This window comes from Mobula hypostoma, chromosome X1 (assembly GCF_963921235.1).
Source record: "Mobula hypostoma chromosome X1, sMobHyp1.1, whole genome shotgun sequence".
Lineage (NCBI taxonomy): Eukaryota > Metazoa > Chordata > Chondrichthyes > Myliobatiformes > Myliobatidae > Mobula > Mobula hypostoma.
The window spans coordinates 67,988,982-68,007,609 of record NC_086128.1 but is presented as its reverse complement, the minus strand read 5'-3'; the positions used below and the strand labels follow the sequence as shown (position 1 = coordinate 68,007,609).

At 48.4% G+C, this 18,628-nt stretch overlaps 1 protein-coding gene across 8 annotated transcripts in view; it reads right to left on the bottom strand.

The window, feature by feature from the left end:
• The window catches only part of smarce1 (SWI/SNF related, matrix associated, actin dependent regulator of chromatin, subfamily e, member 1), a 145,446-nt gene that overhangs the window by 49,709 nt on the left and 77,109 nt on the right, over nucleotides 1–18,628 (bottom strand). For 6 of the 8 annotated variants that reach the window (XM_063037647.1, XM_063037649.1, XM_063037650.1 and 3 more), the window contains 2 exons: nucleotides 6,231–6,311; nucleotides 5,287–5,418 (listed from right to left, as the gene is read on the bottom strand). In XM_063037647.1, coding sequence (XP_062893717.1) covers nucleotides 5,287–5,418; nucleotides 6,231–6,311 — 213 coding nt within the window. The remainder of the gene's footprint in view (nucleotides 1–5,286; nucleotides 5,419–6,230; nucleotides 6,312–18,628) is intronic. The other 2 variants (XM_063037651.1, XM_063037655.1) reach the window with 1 other exon arrangement.

Genomic DNA, 18,628 nt, shown 5'->3' with positions numbered 1-18,628 from the left:
ACTCCCCCACTATAGGAAACATCCTCTCCACATCCACTCTATCTGTGTCCTCTGGTCCTAGACTCCCCCCACTACAGGAAACATGCTCTCCACATCCACTCTATCTGTGTCCTCTGGTCCTAGATTCCCCCACTATAGGAAACATCCTCTCCACATCCACTCTATCTGTGTCCTCTGGTCCTAGACTCCCCTCACTATAGGAAACATCCTCTCCACTCCACTCTGTCTGTGTCCTGTGGTCCTAGACTCCCCCACTATAGGAAACATCCTCTCCACATCCACTCTATCTGTGTCCTCTGGTCCTAGACTCCCCCACTACAGGAAACATCCTCTCCACATCCATTCTATCTGTGCCCTCTGGTCCTAGACTCCCCCACTACAGGAAACATCCTCTCCACATCCACTCTATCTGTGCCCTCTGGTCCTAGACTCCCCTCACTATAGGAAACATCCTCTCCACATCCACTCTATCTGTGCCCTCTGGTCCTAGACTCCTCCCAACTATAGGAAACATCCTGTCCACATCCACTCTATCTGTGCCCTCTGGTCCTAGACTCCCCCACTATAGGAAACATCCTCCCCACATCCACTCTATCTGTGTACTCTGGTCCTAGACTCCCCCAGTATGGGAAACATCCTCTCCACATCCACTCTATCTGTGTACTCTGGTCCTAGACTCCCCCCACTATAGGAAACATCCTCTCCACATCCACTCTATCTGTGCCCTCTGGTCCTAGACTCCCCCACTATAGGAAACATCCTCTCCACATCCACTCTATCTGTGTCCTCTGGTCCTAGACTCCCCCACTATAGGAAACATCCTCTCCACATCCACTCTATCTAGGCCTTTCAATACTCGATCGGTTTCAATGAGATCCCCCACCCCCTGCCATTCTTCGAAACGCAGATGAATCGTAACTTTACGTTACTGCGCCAGGCCTCACTTTGATTCAGTATTTCCCCGAGGTTTTCCCCAACTTAAATCTGCCGATGAAAGGCACTAAACACTCCACGTGCTTTTCTGAAATGCCCTCTCCACTCCATGCCAACATTACTACTGAAAATAAAACTGAAGTACCCAACTGTGCTCGGAGAATCACAGGTGTGAAATTTCACAGCACACCTCAAACATTCACATAAAGAAGTTTCAGGAGGGTTGCAGGACCCTTTCCCAAGTAATTCTTGGTAATACATAAGCGATATTATGTATTTATAATTATTTATAATTGTTTTGTTTTTGTATTATTATTGTGTTCTTTATTTTATTGTGTATTTTTGTCCTGTGTCGGATTTGGAGCAACAATGATTTTGTTCTCCTTTACACTTGCGTGCAGGAAATGATGTTAAACAATCCTGAACATATAGAATTTATTTATTACTGATTTGCTTACTTATTTATTGATTTACCCATTCATTTATTGATTTGTTGAGACACAGTGCCGAACAGGGCTCTCCTAGCTCTTGGAGCAGCACCGTTCAGCCCTAGCCTAACCACGGGATGAATCGCAGCGACCAACCAGCGTACCGGCCGGCACGTCTTCGGACTGCGGGACGAAACCGGAGCGCCTGGAGGAAGCCCGCGCGCTCACAGAGAGAGAACGCACAAACTCATTATGGACGCACGGCCAGAACCAAACGCCGGCCGCTGGTGCCCGTAGAACGCTGCGCTAACCGCTACCGTGCATCTGCAGCTTGCAAAATGTTGTCCAGATGCTCAAAATTCCGAAGCTTTAATTTCAATCTTTATTTATTTGGAGATGGGGGGGGCAGAGTGGGTTGCACCAGCCAGCAACCCTCCCCCTCCGCCACTTAACCCTCAGCCTAATCACGGGACAATTTACAGTGAGTAATTAACCTACCGACCGGTAAGTCTTTGAGACCCTGTGGCGGGAAACCGGAGCACCCGGAGAGAACTGGGAGAACATACGGAATCCTTGCAGGCGGCTCCAGAATGGAACCCTCAGCTCCGAGCTACAATAGCGTCACGCAAACGGCAACCCTACCATGGAAATCCAGATGGACGGTGACCTTGCTGTGCTGTCTGGTTTTAAGCCGGTAAATCAGGTGACATGGATCTACAAATCAAACCCAAAACGTACAGGGAGCAAATAGGTTCTCGAAGATAAAATTGTGAGGCTCGCTCCCTACAAAATTTCCGGGAGCTGAAAGAAAACATGAGACTGCAGGAGGGGCCAAGGGTCTCAACTGGGAGGGAAATAATCAGTGCTTTGATGCTGGAAAAACCCAGCTGGTCAGCCAGCATCTGTGGAAATAGCTAGTGTCAGCATTTCAGACTGACAACCTTTTGTCAGGACATTATCTGAGTTCCGACTTGCTAGTTGCTTTCACCATTGTGTACTTTTATTTAGATTTTTAGAATCTGTGTTCTTTTTTGAAGGTTGATATTTTTGGTTTATATTTCTCAGTATTAATCTTTCCCTTCGGTCCAAGACCACAGATTAGCTTCATTTATCACATAAACATCAGGCAGTGGGGTGGAGACACATCTCTACCAAAGGAGGTGTGAGACGCTCCTTCCCTCCGCTAGCCCGCAGGTCACCCTCGGGCGAGGTGTAGCACCTGCTTAGCCCCCCGATCAGGGTCATGTGAAACCATGGGGGCAGGTGGTGGATGGTCGTATGAGCAGCCAGTGCAGATCACAAGTCCTGGTTATCTGACCACTGACGCCAGGCAGACAGTCTCTGAAGAGTATTGATAATGGCTGGGGGGGGTGTCACCCGTCTTGTAAAGTCACTGCCCAGAAGATGGCAATGGCAAACCACTTCTGTAACAAAAAAATTGCCAAGAGCAATTACGATCGTGGGAAGACCGTGATCGCCCACGTCATAGCGACATGGCACATCACAGTGAATGATACACCAAACTATGCAGGGAAGCACATCGCTCTGCGCCAGTGACCAGCACAGTCCGAGGATGTGCTGAGGGGTGTGGGGGGGGGCAGCCTGTGAGCATCGACACGCTTCCGACACAGCACGCCCACAACTTACTAAGCTCAACCTGTAGGTCTTTGGAAGGTGGGAGGAGACCAGAGCGCCCGGTGGAAACGCAGGCGGCCACAGGGAGAGTGTACAAACCCCTCACCGGCAGCCGTCGGGATTGGAGCCCGGACAGCGATCAGTGGCACTGTAAAGCGTCCGCACTGACCGTTAAGCTGCTGCCCAGCCCTGGAGCACAGCACCAACCACTCCAAGCACAGGCACAATAACCTCAATCAGTAACTGACTGTTATTTCATTTAGAAACACAGCGCCAAGCAGGCCCTTCCGGCCCACAGAGACCCACCTACGTTTAACCTGAGCCCTATCGCCCACGTCCGATTAGTCTACTAACCGGCACGTCTTCGGACTGGGGGTGGAAACCAGAGCTCGTGGGGGAAACCCACGCACGTACTGCAAGACCGTACAAACGCCAAAGGGCAACAGGAGCAGATTCAGGCCACTCGGCTCACCGGCTCCGCCCTGCCATTCCCACTCACGGCCGATCCACTTCCCTCACCCTCCCCCTTCTGCTGCCGTCTTTCCCGTAACCCTGGCGCATCCAGGACCTATTCACCACCCTCTGCCTAAATGAAGAGAGTCCTCCTCATCTCCACTCCAAACTGACGTCCCTCTATTCTGAGGCCGACCCCCCAAACAAAGGAAGCAGCCTCCTCACATCCACCCTACAGGGAGATGGCGCCGAAATTAAAACTCTGAGCTCAAATAGCGCCTCGTGGTGCCTCCTGCCGGATATAAGTGCTTTCCGTTTCTCCCCTCGTTCCACAGGAGAAATGCTGCCAGGGGACAGGCAAAAGCCTGGACGTTAATTTAACTAACGGAACCTCAGCTAACTGAACTCTCCAGTGTGTGAGGAGGAGGGAGACAAATTAAAGCTTCACCTCTTGGGCCCCACTTACTCGACATCCAACCGGATCCAAATTCCTGATATGCGTTCGTGAGCAGACATTCCTGCAAACTTGCAAATTTCTACAGATGTAGCTTGGAGAGCATTCTAACTGGTGGCCTCACCATCTGAAATATGGGGGGCACTCCACAGGGTCGGAAAAAGCCGCAGAGGGTTGAGAACTTGACCAGCTCCGTCACGGGTAGTACCTTCCTCTGTGTCCAGGACATCTTCAAAAGGCGATGCCTCGAAAAGGCGGCACCCACCACGAAAGACCCCCAGGACGTGCCCTATTCTCAGTGCTACCATCAGGGAGGAGGTACAGGAGCCTGAAGACACACACTCAACGATTCAGGAACAGCTTCTTCCCCTCTGCCATCAGGGAGGAGGTACAGGAGCCTGAAGACACACACTCAGCGATTCAGGAACAGCTTCTTCCCCTCTGCCATCAGGGAGGAGGTACAGGAGCCTGAAGACACACACTCAACGATTCAGGAACAGCTTCTTCCCCTCTGCCATCGGGGAGGAGGTACAGGAGCCTGAAGACACACACTCAACGATTCAGGAACAGCTTCTTCCCCTCTGCCATCAGGGAGGAGGTACAGGAGCCTGAAGACACACACTCAGTGATTCAGGAACAGCTCCTGCCCCTCTGCCATCAGATTTCTGAGTGGTCAGCAAACCCATGTAGACTACCCTCAGTATTTATTCCCTCTCTTAATTTTTATATGCACTTCTTAATGTAATTTATAGTTTATTTTTAATTATTATGATTCCTTCCCCTTCCCCATAGCTTCAAGAAGGCAGCATCTATCATTAAGGGCCCCTCATCACCCAAGACATACCCTCTGCTCATTGCTACCATTAGGGAGGTACAGAAGCCTGAAGGTACACACTCAGCGATTCAGGAACAGTTTCTTCCCCTCTGCCATTGGGTGGGTGGACACCATCACCCAGGACGTGCCCTCTTCTCATTGCTACCGTCAGGGAGGAGGTACAGAAGCCTGAAGACACACACTCAGCGATTCAGGAACAGCTTCGTCCCTTCCACCATCAGATTTCTGAATGGACAATGAACCCATGAACACTCCCTCACTTCTTTTTCCTCCCCCTCTTTTTGCACATTTTTACTTCAACCTTTTTAATAATGCATATACATTTCTCACTGTAATCTACAGCATTCTACCTCCACGTACGGCAACGTGCGTGCCAGTGACCCCGCTTCTGGTTCATTTGTTTTGCCGCCAGGACCGGAGGGTTCCCGCCCCGCCAGAGGAAAGGGATAAAGGGAGGCACACCCTAACGTTGTTTGCCGCTAACGGGTGGAGATGGGTCACTGGAACTGAATTGCTGAGCAAAAAATCCTGTTTCCTGCTGTTTTTACCTTCTCTGCTTCATAGTCATTGAGATATTCCTGTTTTTCCTCATCTGTGAGATCCCGCCACATTCCACCGATGATTTTCCCTATCTCCCACAGCTTCAGATCGGGATTGGAGGCCTTAACCTGGTCCCATACCTAAAACATAATAAGGAGACTTATTTACAGAGCTAATACAGCAATAGAGTTATCACACTGTCAACCGGACAGTTTTATGGGTATAGAAGCATCAAGATCCGTATCTACTCACTACAGTCAGGCATTAAGACAGGGAGTCCTGTGATTAGTACTCCAACAAAATCAAGACAGATTCTTCTAAAAAAAAATATATATATATATATATTATATTTTAAAATTTAAAGTTAAGCTACGGCTCTTGGTGAGATCATCGGTGGAAGGTGGCTGGGAGGTGTTAGTAGAGCTGAGAATGTGAGGGAGCAGAACTCGAAACACTGGACACAAAACAAAGTCGCAGGTTTTAACGGCCGAACCCCAGTCGGGCAGACGCCGCCAACCCAGTAACTCATCCGAGCTGAATCACCAGCAAATCAATTTGGATAAAATGCAGAAGATCGCAGCCTTTATTAAAGACTCTGTCCACCCCCCCCCCGCCCCCCGAAGTCGCACCTACAGAAACCGGGTTTGACTTCAGCCGAGGTAGGGGACTGGGACGGGGGGGTGGGGGGGGGGGAAGAGAGATGTTAATGATTAGAAGTCCAGGTGCTTTTATAAAACGATTTCCCTTCAGGAAAATGTCAGAGCCCCCACCTCCTGCAAGACTTCACACGTTTATACACATGATGCATACGGAACCCTAGAGCAGGCACGGGACTGCATATAAAGTAACCCCACTCCTTGCTGGAAGCTCGGTCCTAGGCGGCTAGCTCGGCGCCGTCACCCTCCCCTCGGCGGGCGCGTGGCCAGGCGGACGAGCGCCACAGCCACCATACCTTTCTGCTGTAGCGCATGTAGGGCATCAAGGGCTTGTCTGGAGGCTTGGGGGGCTTTGGAATGGTGATGCCCGAAGACGTCTGCAGGGAAACATAAACACGTGTTATCTTGCACTCCGAGCCGCAAGTTAAAGCGCTCGACATCAAAGTAGCATGGCACAAAATCAAATTCTCTACCATTAGGCTTCTCAAAGGGCAATGAACCAACCCATCACCACCACCGCACCATTCGTGCCCTCTTCTTACACAACTTATCTTTTAACACATTTCTTGTCACTTCTAGTACGTTCTAACTGTAGGAGCCATTCATCTACTTTTTGTATCTGCCTTGCATTTTGTGCTACGCCTCCCTTAAGGGGTAGAAGGAACAGAAGCCTCACCAAGTTCAAGATCAGCCTCATCAAGCCCTCGAATTTGACACGCGAGTTGAGGCCGTGGTAGATGTGGACTTGGGCACGTGGCTAAGTGGTTCAGGCGTTGGGACTAGCGACCTGAAGGTCGTGAGTTCGAGCCCCAGCCGAGGCAACGTGTTGTGTCCTTGAGCAAGGCACTTAATTTGCGACGACACCGGTGCCAAGCTGTATGGGTCCTAATGCCCTTCCCTTGGACAAGATCGGTGTCGTGGAGAGGGGAGACTTGCAGCATGCTGGTTTTTCATACAACCTCGCCCAGGCCTGCGCCCTGGAGGGTGAAGACTTTCCAGGCGCAGATCCATGGTCTTGCAAGACTAATGGATGCCTGAAGATGCGAGCTTGTCTTTGCCTTTAGTTCACTTTTAGTCGAGCCAGTCAGAATGAATTTTTTTTTTTTTTGGTTGATCGCTTGGCTTAGTACGTTTAAGAACGCTTCGCTTTGAAATGTTTAAGTATATTTGAATACGCTTTAGACTGCTTATTTCGTTAGTTTTAATTTTGTTAGTTTTTTAAAAATCGTTCCAAAATAGCCCGTTTTGGCTGGTTTCTTAATAGAGGATGGAAGGTACTTAGAATTTATTTATTGGAGAGACCGCGCCATATGGCACCAGTCCCCCCATTCTTAGTCTTCGAGCAGTTTTGGTTTGTTTTAAAGTAACCATTACAATTTGTCAACGAGAAGATATCATTCTGGCTGCCCTGTGACAGATTACCCGTAATAACCTCGCAAGACAAAGTACAGCACAGACAGGCAGAATGCAGATAAGTGGCTCCTACTTCCTAGCTCTGTAATTGCTACACAATGATAATTACAACCACGTACTACTAAAAACAGGAGGCACGGGATCTTAGCATTCATACAAGTGTCCCCTTTCTTCGTTCAGGCAAGTCATGCAACAGTCATCTCGGCCAGAGGTGACCAGCGCAGTACAACACGGCCACCACGAAACAACAAATTTCACGACCTACGTCAGTGATAGTAAACTTGATGTACGTCGTGAAAATCGTTGCTTTGTGGGCGGCAGTTCAGTGCGATACATTTAAAATACAATACAATCATTTATAATGATAAATAAATACAAAGAAAGATAAATAAACAGCTAAGAGAGAGCAAAAATAGTGAGGTCGTGTCCGTTGGGCCTGCGGGGGACAGTGTACTGGGAGGAACCTGACCCCATTCAACAACGCAAGCAGAGAGTTTCTACAGACGCTGGAAATTCATACACCCACACTCACAGACCTTGACCTGGGGAGCTCCTCTAGCATTGTGTGTGTGTGTGTGTATATATATAAAAAAGTACTTATGTATGTCTGGATTTCCAGCAACTACAGAACCCTCTGCATTTAAAAAAAACTCAACACCTTTCTTTCTCGTACAGAAAATTACACGCCGAGATTATTGGAAAAGAAAGATTTAGCAGGCAGCCAGTGCTGACGGCCAAGTCGATCACTTTAAATATTTTTGCTGGCCAGGGCTATCAAGACAAGAATGAACTGGGGGGGTGGAGACGGCCTGTTCCTGTTCTCTGCAATTGGTGATTGGGATCAACATTGGATTCCAATAACGTTAATTTAGCATTTCAGCAGTAAGACCATCATGTCGTATAATGCACCCCTTCTCATTTCTCCCATCAGGGAGGAGGCACACACTGCTCCTTGCCCGCCATCAGATCTCTGAATGGACAGTGGACCCATCAACACCACCTCACTATTCTCCCTCCCTCTTTTTGCACTAGTTATTCATTCGTTTACATTTTGTATATCTCACGCGCGTGGTTGTCTGCTGTGTCTGGCAGGGAACAGGAAACTTGTGCGGGGCAGTTTTTAAAGCGGAAGAGCCATTGCAATGGGGCAGTTCCACTCTCTCTCCCCTCAGCCCCGGAATGGACAGGACAAGCCCCTCTACCAGAGGCGTTAACCCTCCCTGGGCACCCCATAAAAACTATACATCGTAATTTACCGTTTTCTTATATGTATCGCGCTGTACTGCTACCGCAAAACAACAATTATCACAAACATCTGGCAGTGATAATAAACTTTATTCTATCAGTCCTGGCCACAACTCAGTTTTTTTTTATTTAAGTAAACACGCTCAGGAACTAGACTGAAACAGAAAATGCATTTTGTTAACCAGAGCAATCCTAGGCTTCCTAAGGATACACCAAGTTTGATATCTTAAGTAAAAATTGTAGCAAATATGCAGAATAAAGTCCTCAACAAATCAGAATGTTGAAGTTTAGGTTGTGAAAAACTTCACCAGAGTCTTTTAATGGGTGTGTGTGTGTGTGTGTGTGTGTGTGTGTGTGTGTGTGTGTGTGTGTGTGTGTGTGTGTGTGTGTGTGTGTGTGTGTGTGTGTGTGTGTGTGTGTGTGTGTATATAAAGAAGTGCAGAATGCTCGGATGAAGATACGGTCTGTGCCGATGGTTCTGTTCTGCGTGAGTCTCCTCAAACAACATCGTCATATGCCACTTACCAACGCTTTCGGCTGGGCAGTGTGTCTTTACAAGACGGGTGACCCCCGCCCCCCCCCCCGATTGTCAATACTCTTCAGAGATTGTCTGCCTGGTGCCAGTGGTCACATAACCAGGACTTGTGATCTGCACCGACTGCTCGTACGACCACCACCCGCTCCCATGGGTTCACGTGACCCTGATCCGGGGGGGGGGGGGGGGCTAAGCAGGTGCTACACCTTGCCCAAGGAAAGCCTTGCACCTCCTTTGGTAGAGACTTATCGCCACCCCTCCACCTACCTATACCCCTATACCCCTTATAGTTTTGTACAGCTCAGTGAAATCTCCCCGCATTCTCCTGCACTCCAGGGAACAAGATCCTAATCCATTCGACCTTTCCCTGTAGCCCAGGTCCTCACGTCCCGGCAACGTCCTTGTAAATTTTCTCTGCACTCTTTCAATCTCACTGATACCGTTCCTGTAGCTAGGTGACCAGAACTGCACACGATACTCCAGTTTAGGCCTGACCACCACTTTATGCAACTTCAACACAAGATCGCAGCTCCTGCACAATCCTCCAAGAGGAGCACGGCCTCGTCCTGGTTTGAAGGCTTGCGCGCCCTGGCGACCCGGGGCACGATGCTGACCGCAGTCAGAGCGTTACGCTTCGGCTCTTGGTAGGGTCACCCCTGCCAGAAAGGAAGGGCTGAGAGCGGCCCAGGCTCAGGGGGCTAACAACGGAATTACCAACGAAACAGCAGTGAAGAGTCCTTCCGCATCCGAGTGCGACGGTATTCCTGAGTCTCCACCCGGGACTGCGCGACCGATAGTGGTGAAAAGCAAGAGGAAGCTACTGGCACCACGAAGGAGGCCAAGACCAAAACTGGATTATGGCCAAGGGCGGACCGAGACGAAGGACCTTCACTGCTGCCCTAAATCCCAGCAGCTTAATGGGCAGCAACTCCTGTACTCAATACATTGCTTTAAGGCGGTCAATGAGCCAGGAGCTTCCTTTATGACACCATCTACCTGTGATGCCACTTTCAGGGAATTATGGATTTGTATTCCCAGATCCCTCTGTTGTGAAGCATTCCTCAGTGCCCTGACACTCACACAAGAGCTTGCAGACTGTCCTCCTCACCTGCCTTTACTCATACAGCAAGTTTCTGAGATCTACCACCTGCAAAAGCAGATGAGCAGCTGGCGGCTAATTGTCCTGTTACTAACAACAGCAGCTTTCAGTTATGAAAAGGTCTTTAAGGTAGCTGAGCCTCCCAAAGAACTCCCCGCATGCTTTATCAAACATAAGCAGACAGTGAATCACACAAGGACATAACACGACCCCTGTGTTATGCAGGAATTGCATTCCTGCAGAATGATCCAAATCACACAATTTCTGTCTTTTGTATGCGAAGCTGCAACAGTTGTGCAACACAGGTAGAAAAAAAAGTTGATTTATTTAGACAACACACATCAAAGTTGCTGGTGAACGCAGCAGGCCAGGCAGCATCTATAGGAAGAGGCGCAGTCGACGTTTCAGGCCGAGACCCTTCGTCGACTGCGCCCAGCAACTTTGATGTGTGTTGCTTGAATTTCCAGCATCTGCAGAATTCCTGTTGTTTGATTTATTTAGATTTGTTCCCTATTTTGTTAATTCTGTTCCAAATTTTATCCCTCCTCAAATATTTGCCGACTGATTCGTAAATTCTTTTTCCAAAGTCCAAAGTTCAAAGTAAATTTTCCACTTATCATCTCCTCTACACTTAGCACCTTCAAGCTTGTCTTCCTTCCCCAACCACCTTTTTACTCTTCCCCTTTCCTTTCCAGGCTGGATGAAGGGTCTCAGCCCAAAACGTCGACTGCTTATTCCTCTCCGTGTAGTTGGGAGGTGGTAGTGGCGATAAGCTCCCACTACTTATTAAATGCTCCCAATGGTGTGCGTCTCAAATAGCCTCTGACAAGCAAGTCCAGCTCCCGGCCTCCACTTGCGGTTTTGCTACTAAACCCAGATGAACCGTTTCTACCGACAGGAGAAGGGGCAAAGGTGGGTTACCGGCGCCTTTAAACCAGTCGCTTTGGGCAGATGGGGGCTCGTCAGCCGTGGTCGGCAGCTCAGCTGGGAGAAGGAAAACTCTGATCTCAAGCCACCGCTACCCACTCAAGGGGAAGGCCTCAGCGGCGAACGAGGGTAAAGTCCAGAGCCGGAGTCCCTAAGGCAGTGAATGAGTTCAATATTGACCGGCAGCTCCTGGTGCCAAACTGTATCGGGTCTCTGCCGTTCCTCTGGGTTCATCAGCTGCGTGGAGAGGGGGAGCCTGCTACACGGGGCAACGGCTCGCTCTCCGTATTGTACGTGGACAGTCAGGACGTCGACCCTGACCGACGGAAGCCTCAGATGCTGCCTGACCTGCTGAGTTCCTCTAGCATTTGGTGTGAGCTGCTCTAGCTCGGTGAATGTTTAAGACGGAATTGGAGGAACACTGATGCCTCTGATGCTGATCGGGTTGAAGGAAATAGAGAAAAGTAAGGGCAAGTCAATGGAACGATTTGAAAATTAAAACGGAGACATCTTCCAGATGAGCAGGCAACACTGGTCAGGAACCCAGCAAACGCAACTTTGGAAGAATTGAAATGGTCAGAGTACAGAAAGCAGATTTTAGAAAGTGTTCAACTTTATTGAAAGCATTGACAGGGAGACAGACTGACAAAGTATCAGTGGAACAAAGAAGTCTGCACCAGAGGTTCCCAATGTGGGGTCCACGGATCCCTTGGTTAATACGGCATAGGAAAGGTTGGGAACCATGGGAGACAAAGACTTTATTGGGAAGGGTAAATCTGTTTATTAATGCCACATGTACCGAAAGTCAGACACGTATATACAGCTGCAAGAAAAATTTTGTGAACCCTTTGCAATGACCTGGTTTTCTGCATTAAATACTCATAAAATGTGGTCTAATCTTCATCTAAGTCACAATAATAGGCAAACACAATCTACCTAAACTAGTGTCACATAAACAATTATACTTTTCATGTCTTCGTTGAACACATTGTTTAATCATTCACAGACCAGGCTGGAAAATGTATGTGAACCCTTGTATTTAATAACTGGTAGAGCCTCCTTTAGCAGCAAATAACCTCCACCAAACGTTTCCTGTAGCTGCTGATCAGACATGCAAAATGTTGAGAAGGGATTGTCGACCATTCCTCCATAGAAAACTGTTTCAGTTCATTAATATTTCTGGGATACCTTGCATGAACAGCCCTCTTCAGGTCATGCCAAAGCATCTCAATTGGGTTAAGGTCCGACTTGGCCATTCCAAAACACAAATGTTCTTCTTTTTTAACCATTCTGTTGTTGATTTACTCTCGTGTTTTGGATCACTGTCTTGTTGCATCATCCAACTTCTATTAAGCTTCAGGTGACGAATGGCTACCCTGACATTCTCCAGTAAGATGCCTTGATACAATTTTGAACTCATTGCTCCCTCAGCCATTGCAAGCTGCCCAGGCCCAGAGACAACAAAGCAGCCCCAAACCAGGATGCTCCTTCCACCGTGCTTCGCGGTTGGGATGAGGTTTTGGTGTTGGGTGCAGTGGCCTTTTCCCTCCAAACATAGCTGTGAGTATTTCTGTCAAAAAGTTTAACTTTTGTCTCAATCTGCCCACAGAACATTCTCTCAGAGGCATTGTGGAACATCCAGGTGGTCTTTTGCAAACTTGTGATGAGCAGCAACCTTTTTCTTTGAAGAACAGTGGTGTCCTTCCACGAACACTATTCTTGTTCAGTGTTTTTCTTAGAGTGGACACATGAACAGAGACTTGAGCAAGTTCTAGAGATTTCTGCAGGGGTTTTTTTTTTGTTACCCTTGGGTTCTTTTCCACCTCCTTCAGCTTTGCACGTTGTGCTCTCGGCGTGATCTTTGCAGGATTCCCACTCCTAGGGAGAGCAGCAACAGCACTGAATTCCCTCCATTTGTACACAATTTCTCTTATTGTGAATTGACAGACAACTTAGCTCTTCAGAAATGCTTTTGTAGCCTCATCCAACTTCATGCTTCACACATCTCTACAATTTTCCTTCTAAAGTTTACTGAAAGTTGTTTTGATTGTGGCATGGTACATATAAACAGATCTTTCTTAAGATCTTTCTGTCAGTGTCTTTGAATTTGTGTGTATTTTTTTTTATAGGGCAGGGCACCTCTGCGACCCACACCTCTAATCTCATCTCATTGATTGGAACACCTGGCTCCAAATAACTTTTGTAGAAGGCATTATCCCAGAGGTTCACACATTTTGTTGAACTTAAGACTGTGATCGTTTAAATGGTGTACTCAGTAATGACGAGAGAAAGTACAATTGTTTGTGTGTTATTAGTTTGGGCAGGGTGCGTTTGTCTATTATTGAGACTTGGATGAAGACGAGACCACATTTTATGAGTAATTAATGCAGAAGACCAGGTAATTGCAAAGGGTTCACAAAAGTTCGCTTGCAATTGTATAACGATGGTGCCTAACTCTTCTGCATGATACTGTAGTAATTTTATAACCATATAACCATATAACAATTACAGCACGGAAACAGGCCATCACAGCCCTTCTAGTCCATGCTGAACGCTACTCTCACCTAGTCCCACCAACCTGCACTCAGCCCATAACCCTCCATTCCTTTCCTGTCCATATATCTATCCAATTTAACTTTAAACGACAACATCTAACCTGCCTCAACCACTTCTGCTGGAAGCTCGTTCCACACAGCTACCACTCTCTGAGTAAAGTTCCCCCTCATGTTACCCCTAAACTTTTGCCCTTTAACTCTCAACTCATGTCCTCTTGTTTGAATATCCCCCACTCTCAATGGAAAAAGCCTATCCACGTCAACTCTATCAATCCCCCTCATAATTTTAAACACCTCTATCAAGTCCCCCCTCAACCTTCTACGATCCAGAGAATAAAGACCCAACTTGTTCAACCTTTCTCTGTAACTTAGGTGATGAAACCCAGGTAACATTCTAGTAAATCTTCTCTATATTCTCTCAATTTTATTGACATCTTTCCTATAATTCGCTGACCAAAACTGGACACAATACTCCAAATTTGGCCTCACCAATGCCTTGTACAATTTCAACATTACATCCCAACTCCTATACTCAATGCTCTGATTTATAAAGGCCAGCATACCAAAAGCTTTCTTCACCACCCTATCCACATGAGATTCCACCTTCAGGGAACTATGCACCATTATTCCTAGATCCCTCTGTTCTACTACATTCTTCAATGCCCTACCATTTACCATGTATGTCCTACTTTGATTAGTCCTACCAATATGTAGCACCTCACATTTATCAGCATTAAACTCCATCTGCCATCTTTCAGCCCACTCTTCTAACTGGCCTAAATCTCTCTGCAAGCTTTGAAAACCTACTTCATTATCCACAACGCCACCTATCTTAGTATCATCTGCATACTTACTCATCCCAATTTACCACCCCATCATCCAGATCATTAATGTATATGACAAACACCACTGACCCCAGTACAGATCCCTGAGGCACACCACTAGTCACCGGCCTCCAATCTGACAAACAGTTGTCCACCACCACTCTCTGGCGTCCCCCATCCAGCCACTGCTGAATCCATTTTACTACTTCAATATTAATACGTAATGATTGAACCTTCCTAACCAACCTTCCACGTGGAACCTTGTTATGTATGGCATTGTACTGCTGCTAAACAAAAAAATCATGACATATATAAGTAATGATAAACCTGACTCTATAGTGGACTGACAGTGGGAAGGGGGGGGTGCAGAGAGAAGGGGGAATCACGGTTGGGAAAAGGGGAAGGAAGAGCAGAGGGAGCCGGAAGCACCAGCAAGACATTTTGTAATGATCAATAAACCAGCTGTCTGTAATCAAGTGACCTTCCCTGGTGTCTAAGGGCTGGGTGATTCTGCGCCCACGCCAAAGCCACCAGCCCGCTCCTGGCACTCCTCTGCCACCTGTCCCACACCCCTCCCACAGCGCTCCACCCCCACCATTCCTAACATGCTTTGCTCCTGACAAGATCGCAAACTTGCTCCTCGCTTCACATTGGTACTGTGGAAAAGTCTTTGGCACCCTAGCTATCATCTATATAGATGCAAGACAAGCTTTTTCACTGCAGCACTGCGCAAAATTCTAAAGTACAGATAACCATAACGGATCATTTCATTACAACAGTGCATCAAGGTAGCTGAAGGGAAAACAGTTACGGAATGCAAAGTATGTCAGTGTTACAGAGAAAGTGCAGTGCAGGTAAATGAAAAGGAACAAACCCATAACAAGGTGAACTGTGAGATTAAGGACACTGTTGAATAGTCCTATAATGCTGCTGTAAGAGCATTAACGGGCCCTCTACTGGGAATGAAAGGGTTAACGTATGGGGGTGGGGGCGCTTGATGGCTCTGGGCCTGCACTCGTCGGCGTTCAGAAGGATGGGGAATCACAGCGGAACCTACTGAATATTGAAAGGGCTACCTACAGTGGACATGGAGAGGATGTTTCCAATGGTGGGCGAGTCTAGGACCTGTGGGCACAGGCTCCGAATGGAAGGACGTCCCTTTAGAACAGCGATGAGGAGAAATTTCTTTCGCCAGACGTCGGCGGATTCGTTGGCACTGACGGCCGTGGTGGCCAAGTCACTGGGTATATTTAAAGCGGACGTTGATAGGTTCTTGATTAGTCAGGGTGTCAGAGGTTACGGGGAGAAGGCAAGAGAATGGGATCGAGAGGGATAGTAAATCAGCGATGATGGAATGGCCTAATTCTGCTCCTGCGTCTTGAGGTCTTATGGATCAAGGGGACGGTCTAACATTGGATAAAGACTAGGAATGTTCAGGGTAGGAGATGAAAATGGGCCTAGGGTTAATTCTTCCAAGACGCAACTCAAAATCACTTATGATGAGCTGAGTTGCGGTCCGGGTGGGATGCTTCCCGGTGACCAGCCGGGGAAAAGGTACTTCCCGGCAGCGATCGAGGACCGCGGCTTTGTTCTTCCCAAACCTTTGGAGCGCCACACAAGCCACCTGGCAGGTACAGAGAGGTGTCGACCATGCTTAGGCAGGATAGTGAGAACGCTGTGGAGGCACGGAGGTCAGAACTGGAAGGAGCCCAAGGACAGAATCCTGGAGGGCCGCAGGCCCGACCTGGCGGCACAGGGAATGGCCCAGCTGGGTAAGTAAGACTGGACCCACTTGAGTGCTTGTCTAACACGGCAAGAGAACAGCAGAGTTGGAGGAGTGATTAGCGATGTCAGAAACTGGTTGCCTTTGATCATAAGATATAAGAGCAAAATTAGGCCATTCAGCCCATCGAGAGTGCTCTGGCGTTCCACTGTGGGTGATTTATTATCGCTCTCAAACCCCGCTCTCCTGCCTTCTCCCCTGTAACATCTGACACCCTATCAACCTCCGCTTTAAATATACCCAAGGGCTTGGCTTCCACAGCCGCCTGTGGTAATGAATTCCACAGATTCACCACTCTCTGACAAAAGAAATTCCTCCTCATACCTGCTGTAAATGGATGTCCTTGTATTATGAGGTTGCACCCGCTGGTCCTGGGCTCCCCCGCTATATAAAAGACTCCCTCATCGTCCACTCTATCTAGGCCTTTCAATATTCTAGTCGTACAGGTATCACTGACACGGATCAGTTTTGGTGAAATGCCAGAGACAGAGACAAGGGTAAAATGGGCACAGAGTTACAATACATTCAAATAAAGAGGAAAGGGTGGGTCTTGTAACCTTTCCAGCAATTACTGCCGTTTCCCTCTCTCCTTTGAGAAAAACCAGTATTTTGAGAAAATTCCTATCCTAATGTTTGCATTGATCACTACCACCCATCCCACAGTCTCTCTGACCCACCATCGTCAGGAAGGAGGTACAGGCGCATCAGGACTAGGACTGTCAGACGGGTTAGCAGCTCCTTCCCTCAGGCTGGGAGACTAATGAACACCCTATCCCACTGGGGTCTCGTCACTACCCCCCCCCCCACCCACAATCTCTCTGACCCACCACCGTCAGGAAGGAGGTACATACAGGAGCATCAGGACTAGGACTGTCAGACTGGGTAACAGCTCCTTCCCTCAGGCTGGGAGACTAATGAATACCTTGTCACCACAGGGGTCTCGTCACTACCCCCCCCCCCACCCACAATCTCTCTGACCCACCACCGTCAGGAAGGAGGTACAGGGGCATCAGGACTAGGACTGTCAAACTGGGTTTAACAGCTCCTTCCCTCAGGCTGGGAGACTAATGAACCCCCTATCCCACTGGGGTCTCGTCACTACCCCCCCCCCCACCCACCCACAATCTCTCTGACCCACCACCGTCAGGAAGGAGGTACAGGAGCATCAGGACTAGGACTGTCAGACTGGGTAACAGCTCCTCCCCTCAGGCGGGGAGACTAATGAACACCCTATCCCACTGGGGTCTCGTCACTACCCCCCCACTCACAATCTCTCTGACCCACCACCGTCAGGAAGGAGGGACAGGAGCCTCAGGACTAGGACTGTCAGGCTGGGAAACAGCTTCTTCCCTCAGGCTGTCAGACAATGAATACCCCATCACCACCGGGGTCTCGTCACCACCACCCATCCCAAAATCTCTCTGACCCACCACCGTCAGGAAGGAGGGACAGGAGCATCAGTACTATGACTGTCAGACTGGGTAACAGCTCCTTCCCTCAGGCGGGGAGACTAATGAATACCCTGCCACCTCCGGGGTCTCGTCACTGGGACAGCGAGCTGTTTGCGGTTTACCTGTGCTGGCACACTATATGCATTTTTGAATTATATTTTATTAACTTCTATGGTAATACTTTGGTTTATGTGCTGTGTGTGATACAAGCCGTGTTGGTGCACTAAGGTCCAGAGGAAGTTTTGTTTTGTTTGGTTTGGTTGCATACATGTGCAGTCAGACTAATAAACGAACCCATCTCACATCACGTGGCTTGGATTTTCAAGGTTATTTCAGATTCTGGCCCTGTGAAGTGACTTTGGATCTAGCTCATCACTGGCTTGTGCACCCTGACGGAAACTCTTCACGTTACTTCCCCAGTCGTCATTGTGAAGCAGGTTTGGAGGTGCACGTACGCACGTCATTATAGCATCAAGGGCAGGTCCAACATAAACCCTAGCGGATCACAGACCGGCCCACCCAGCAGCTCACCGATTTAACCCCAGCCTAATCACGGGGACAATTTACAGTGACCAACTAATCTACCAGCTGGACGGTGGCAGGAAACGAGAGCACTCAGAGTAATCACTCTCTGTCAGGGGGCACGAAATGTTAGAGGGCGCTGGAACTAAACGCTGTACTTTGACGTCCTGAGCCGCAATAGTGGCGAGCTAACCGCTAGGCTACCGTGTATACTGTCGCAATCATGATGCTGCTGATGAGGGGCACTGTTTAACTTTGCTGTTACTTTATATATGGAGTGCGGAGCCCAGACCGCTCGCAGTCGTGACCCAGTCACAAGACCGCACAACATCAGAGCAGA